The 6,482-nt window shown below is 42.1% G+C and overlaps 1 protein-coding gene across 1 annotated transcript; it reads right to left on the reverse strand.

The window, feature by feature from the left end:
- Positions 1-389: 389 nt before the first annotated feature.
- LOC138898573 (uncharacterized) lies at positions 390-1,908 on the reverse strand. Its single transcript, XM_070184650.1, has 2 exons — positions 1,522-1,908; positions 390-497 (listed from the first exon to the last, which is right to left on the reverse strand). Exons 1-2 carry the CDS (start codon positions 1,906-1,908, stop codon positions 390-392), a joined length of 495 nt encoding a protein of 164 aa, XP_070040751.1.
- Positions 1,909-6,482: the final 4,574 nt, after the last annotated feature.

Genomic DNA, 6,482 nt, shown 5'->3' on the forward strand with positions numbered 1-6,482 from the left:
TGTGAGTTTTTAAAGTGGTGGTCGGTTTGTGGCCTTGATGCACTGAGGAGTTTGAGTTCACGGACACCCCGTTGTCAAAGAACTGATTCTATCAGAGTGGTACCGAGATTCTCGGATACTTTGTATCATTTTCTGGAGACTTTGTCTTTCTGACGTCTCCCCTGGCTGTTTCATACCCGGATGTCCACAGTACCGTTAACCCTTGTATCTAAGGCAAAGCAATTTTTATTTAAAATCAAACTTAGTTATCTTGCATCAGAACCAGTTTGTGTCTGTAGTGCTTATCAACTTTTCCCATGAAGCAAGTCTTGCTTAGGCGACCTTTTCAGTTTCTTTGAGACACTTTGTCCGCCTTATCAAAAGAGATCACAGATGGATTCCTGCCTTCGTCAATGCCGTATATGCTCCAAATTATGCTCGGTATTACGGAAAAACTGTAGATAGTTTTGCAGCCATTTTTGCTTTGCTTTTGATGCAAGATTAGACCAAAAGGGAATCTAAGAAAAATTATGGAAAAGAATAGAAGAGAAATTGGAAGTGAAAAAGGAATTATATCTAAATAAAAGGTGTCCCTTTCGGGGAGAGAAATAAGGAGACTTATCTGGAGATATGTGCCGACTTCAATGAATCATGACATGCATTTTGGATTGGACGCCTGATCTGTCTGAGCTGTCTAATTCTCAAAATACGTCGCAAATATTCATCTTGAAACTGTCTTGGTTGTGCTCATGCCGGAGCATCGAAGACCCTCATTCGGCTAGTAGCGCCCTTTGCGGGTTTTCGCTAACTGACCTCTCTCATTTCTCTAATCACTGTTGCCTTATGGTATCCATCTGGTTTTCACCAATAAGACTCTTGCATTTCTCTGCTCACTGTCGCCATACAGTGCTCATACGGGGTTTTTTCATACGGAAGGTTGGCCAATGCCCCTGGCATGGGGACTTCAAGTATTCTCAAAGATCGATTAGAAATTCTTAACATGAAAAGGAAAAAAGAACCTTGAACTGAATAACAACTTTGGGAACTGTTTCTACGGGAAAATCGTAAGATAAAAACAAACTTCTGCCCCAGTTTTGGAGTATTGGGAATATGGATTTTTGTTGCGATGGGACCGAACCCAGGGTAAGGCTGCCTACGTATCCTTTCGGAATCAGGTCGGACGTAGTTCAATGACTCAAAACAAGGAAGAAAAATACATCTTAAAAGGGGTAACAAAAGGGTGACACTTGGTTGGAATAGCGAGCAATGGTAGCCTTCGTCATCTCGTTCTAAGAAAATCATGCGTGAAAGTTCCACAGTGGGTATATATCAGACATAATATCTTTTGACTGCATCTGCATTAATAATCATGTCTGGTACATGTCCTTCTTTATCTACCAAGTGCAAGGCCCCTTTTGGTAACACTTTCTTGATGATGTAGGGTCCTTTCCAGTTTGGGGCGAACTTTCCTTTAGCTTCTACTTGGTGTGGAAGAACGCATTTCAGAACGAGTTGGCCTACCTCGAAATGCCTTGGACGCACTTTCTTGTTGTAAGCGCGTGCCATTCTTTGCTGGTATAACTGGCCAAAGCACACTGCTGCTAGCCATTTTTTATCAATCAGCATTAGTTGTTCTAATCGGGTCTTTACCCATTCTGTATCTTTAATCTCTGACTCCACAATGATCCAAAGAGAGGGAATTTTGACTTCAGCTGGTATTACAGCTTCCGTTCTATATACCAACAGATAAGGAGTTGCACCAATAAATGTGCGAGCAGTCGTGCGGTATCCCAAAAGAGCAAAAGGCAACTTTTCATGCCATTGTATGGAACCTTGGATCGTTTTCCTAAGAATCTTCTTGATGTTCTTGTTCGCCGCTTCAACAGCTCCAATGGCTTTTGGCCGGTAAAGGGTAGAATGGTGATGCATAATTTTAAATTGCTCTCATACCTCCTTCATCAAATGACTATTGAGATTGGATGCATTGTCAGTGATGATGGTATTTGGGATACCGAAATGGCAGATAATGTTGGAATGAACAAAGTCTACCACTGCTTTATTGGTGACTGCTCTGAAAGTGATGGCCTCCACCCATTTGGTGAAGTAATCAATGGCAACCAAAATGAATCTATGGCCCATTTGAAGCCTTTGGCTCAATTGGCCCAATAACATCCATTCCCCAAGCAAAGAAAGGCTAAAGAAAGGACATGGGATGCAACTCCGAAGGTGGCGAGTGAATTAGATCACCATGAATCTAGCATTGGTGACACTTGAGAACAAAACTGAAGCAATCTTGCTCCATTGTAAGCCAATAATACCCTGCCCGCAGAATCTTCTTCGCCAAAACATATCCATTCATGTGAGGTCCGCATACCCCCGAATGCACTTCAGTCATGATCCGCTCAGCTTCTGTGGCATCTATGTATCTCAACAAGTTCAAATCTGGGGTCCTTTTGTACAAAATTTCCCCATTCAGGAAGAAACCACTGGCGAGCCGCCTTATAGTTCTTTTTTGATCTCCCTTGGCATGCTCTAGGTATTCTCTTGTTTTCAGGAATCATTTTATGTTATGATACCATAGTTCATCATCTGGTTCTATCTCAATTGTATTGTAGTAACCGTGTTGATTCCAAACTTGGATTTTTAGTGGATCGATATGAGTGTTTCCCGGATAAGGGAGCATTGAGGCTAAAGTATCCAAAGCATCGGCTAACTCGTTGTAAAACCTGGGAATGTACCTGAACACGATGGATTTGAATCTTTTGCTCAAATCTTGTACACATTGTCTGTATGGAATAAGCTTGATGTCTCGAGTCTCCCATTCGCCTTGGGCTTGCCGGATAAGCAAGTCGGAATCTCCCATAACCAATAATTCATGCACTTCTAGATCGAGGGCCATTTTCAAACCCATGATACATGCTTCGTATTCTGCCGTATTATTAGTACAGAAGAAATGAAGTCTGGCCATTTCAGGGTAATACTGTCCAATAGGTGAGATGAGGATTGCCCCGATCCCAACTCCTTTGATATTGACAGCTCCATCAAAATACAATTTCCATACAGGGTTGTCGTCTGGAACTACTTCCTCTATTGAGTAGATCTCTTCGTCTGGGAAGTATGTGGTAAGTGGCATGTACTCATCATCAACTGGATTCTCTGCCAAATGATCGGCCAAAGCCTGTGCTTTCATCGCGGTGCGAGTGACATAGACGATGTCGAACTCTGTGAGCAGGATTCACCATTTTGCGAGCCTGCCAGTGGGCATTGGCTTTTGGAAGATATACTTCAAAGGATCCATTCTGGATATGAGGTAAGTAGTATAAGCCAAAAGATAATGTCTCAACTTCTGAGCGACCCACGTCAAGGCACAACATGTCCTTTCTAAAAGGGTGTACTTAATCTCATAATTGGTGAACTTCTTGCTCAAATAATATATTGCTTGTTCCTTTTTGCATGTTGCATCATGTTGCCCCAGAACGCATCCAAAGGAATTATCCATCACTGATAGATATAAAAGCAAAGGCCTACCAAGTTCAGGTGGGACCAGTACAGGGGGTTTTGATAGATAATATTTGATCCTGTCAAAAGCATTTTGGCAATCGTCCGTCCACTTGATTGCAGCATCCTTTTTCAACAACTTAAAGATGGGCTCGCACATGGTTGTGAGCTGAGAAATGAATCTACTGATGTAGTTCAACCTCCTAAGCAAACTCATAACCTCCTTTTTGTTCTTCGGGGGTGGCAGATCTCGAATGAAATTTATCTTAGATGGATCCAATTCGATTCCTCTCCGACTAACTATAAAACTGAGGAGTTTCCCAGATGGAACCCCGAATGCACACTTGGCCGGATTGAGCTTAAGGTCATACCTTCGAAGACGTTCGAAGAACTTTTTCAAATCATGCACGTGATCAGCATGTGTCTTTGATTTTATGATGACATCATCGACATATACTTCAATCTCTTTGTGCATCATGTCGTGAAAAATGATGGTCATGGCCCTCATGAGAGTCGCCCCGTTTAAACCGAATGGATTGACCCTGTAACAATAGGTACCCCACAGAGTGGTGAAAGCGGTCTTTTCTGCATCACCCTCATCCATTAGAATCTGGTGGTACCCAGCATAGCAATCCACAAACGACTGTATCTCATGCTTTGCACAATTATCTACAAGAATATGGATGTTTGGCAAAGGAAAATTATCCTTCGGACTTGCTTTGTTCAAGTCTCTATAGTCAACACAAACTCTAGTTTTTCCATCTTTCTTTGGCACGGGCACAACATTTGCCACCCAGGTGGTATATCGTACGGCTCTGACAATATTGGCGCTCAATTGCTTCATTATTTCCTCTTTGATTTTATCACTCATGTCCGTTTTAAATTTATGTTGCTTCTGTTGGACTGGTGGAAAATCGGGATACGTGGGAAGCTTATGAACCACTAAATCGGCGCTTAAACCCGGCATATTATCATAAGACCAAGAAAACATATCTTTATACTCAAATAAAAGTTGAATCAAGGCATCTCTAGTTTTTTGTTCAGTGTGAATGCTTATCTTTGTTTCTCTGACTTCTTCATGACCTCTGATATTAATTGGCTCAGTTTCATTGAGGTTAGGCCTGGGCTTGTTTTCGAATTGTTCCAACTCTCTTTTTATTTCCTCAACAACCTTATCTTCATCATATTCGACCTCGTGATGCATTATTTTAAATTTAGACAACTTTTTGAGATCTGGGCATGAATTCAGCATGCATGTCATGTTATCAAAGCTGACATTAACAAAACTGAAATGGAAATAAAATGGAAGGAATTAGGAAAAGGAAAAGATACAAAAATTTAATACGAAACTGAACTGCATTTCATTGAATTTGAAAGGATAGAGGGGTTAACGTCAAAGTAAAACAATCATACTAAGATATTTGGATTACAACCCTGAAAGTAACCCAAAGTACAAAATAAAGAAGCTGCAAAAGTCAACTACCAAGACTCCTTCCTTGTGGGGAGAAGAGTTGCTTCCCAGTTATTGAGTATGGTTTCTGGGCCAATTAGTTGCATATCGGCACGACTAGTGCCTTCACCAGCCTGGATCATATCCACTTCAGAAAACATCTGCCTGAGGCCATGGCAAATTTCATCAATGTTTGCATGCGCCGTGGAATTTTGACCATGTTTGAATCGTGGCTCAACAAAAGTGTAAAAAATGTGAGGGATAGGTTGCTGCAAGACCTACCCGTACTTTTTGCAGTGCTTGGCTTTGTCTTTGTCCGCTTGTGTGGGCCTGAAGCCTAAACCAAAAGTACCCTTGTTACTGAACGGAGAAATGGGTTCTGAAATTCCTTGCAATGATGCCCCCAAGCCTTTTCCTGGCTCATAACCTTGTCTCATCATAAGTGCAGCCACCATTACAGATGTGGCGGAGAGACGAGGATGTAGAATGGTCTTTCCTTCCTTAACATGGTCCACAGCAACCACTTCAAAAGCCGGATAGACAATAGACTCATATCCTTCCTTGGCCTCAATACATGGGATTAACGGGTCTTTATAAATGGATGACTCGTCTTCTCCGTGAACAATAATTTCTTGCATGTCGTGCTCGAATTTGAGCATCTGATGCAAGGTGGATGGCACAGCTCGGGCCGTATGGATCCATGGCCTTCCAAGAAGAAAGTTATAAGAAGTTTCCATGTCCACTACTTGGAAGACAATTTCAAAATCAACAGGCCCAATCGTCATGGTGAGGTTGATCTCCCCAATGGTATCTCTCGCTGAGCCATCAAAAACTCGGATGCGAACATTGCTGGGTTGGATCCTGTCTGTATTGATCTTCATACTTTGCAAGGTAGAGAGGGGGCATATATCTACACTCGAGCCTCCATCAATCATGACTCGCTTCACATAATGCCCCTCACATTTGACAATCAAGTGCAAAGCCCTATTGTGACCGGATCCCTCCTCAGGAAGTTCATCATCAGTAAAGGAAATTTTGTTCACCTCAAAAAATCTATTGGCCATCTTCTCTAACTGATTCACGGTGGTATTCTCTGAGACATGTGCCTCGTTCAGGATTTTGATTAGTACACGGGCATGCTCTCCTGAGTGTATGAGCAGAGATAACAGAGAGATTTGGGCAAGAGTCTTTCTCAGCTGGTCAATGATTGAGTAATCCTGAACTTTCATCTTTTTCAAAAACTCCTCCACCTCTTCTTTAGTGACCGGTTTCTTTATTGGCATTTGGCCTTCTCTGATTTGCTTAGCCTTCCACAACTCTTCTGGAGAGTAACACCTCCCTGATCGAGTCAAACCTCCAGTTTCCCCCACTTCTTCTATGATTTCCTTGCCTTTGTAGGTTACTACAGTTTTGTTGTAGTTCCAAGGGATGGTTTTCATATTTGTTACACGGGGTTGTGTGGCAGTCTTGATTATGATCGGTTCTATTATACCTGTCATATCGCCCTGATTCTGCTTTGTGATGGGGTGACCTCTAAGGACGTATAACTTTGGGT

Source organism: Nicotiana tomentosiformis, chromosome 9, assembly GCF_000390325.3.
Source record: "Nicotiana tomentosiformis chromosome 9, ASM39032v3, whole genome shotgun sequence".
Lineage (NCBI taxonomy): Eukaryota > Viridiplantae > Streptophyta > Magnoliopsida > Solanales > Solanaceae > Nicotiana > Nicotiana tomentosiformis.

Excerpts from the sequence above, each read along its gene's own strand:
- LOC138898573 (XM_070184650.1), bottom strand. The coding sequence starts at position 1,908 with ATGCATCACCATTCTACCCTTTACCGGCCAAAAGCCATTGGAGCTGTT. Across the intron at positions 498-1,521 it reads CACGCGCTTACAACAAGAAA|ATTCCCTTTTGGTCTAATCT; the intron begins GTGCGTCCAAGG and ends AATTTTTCTTAG.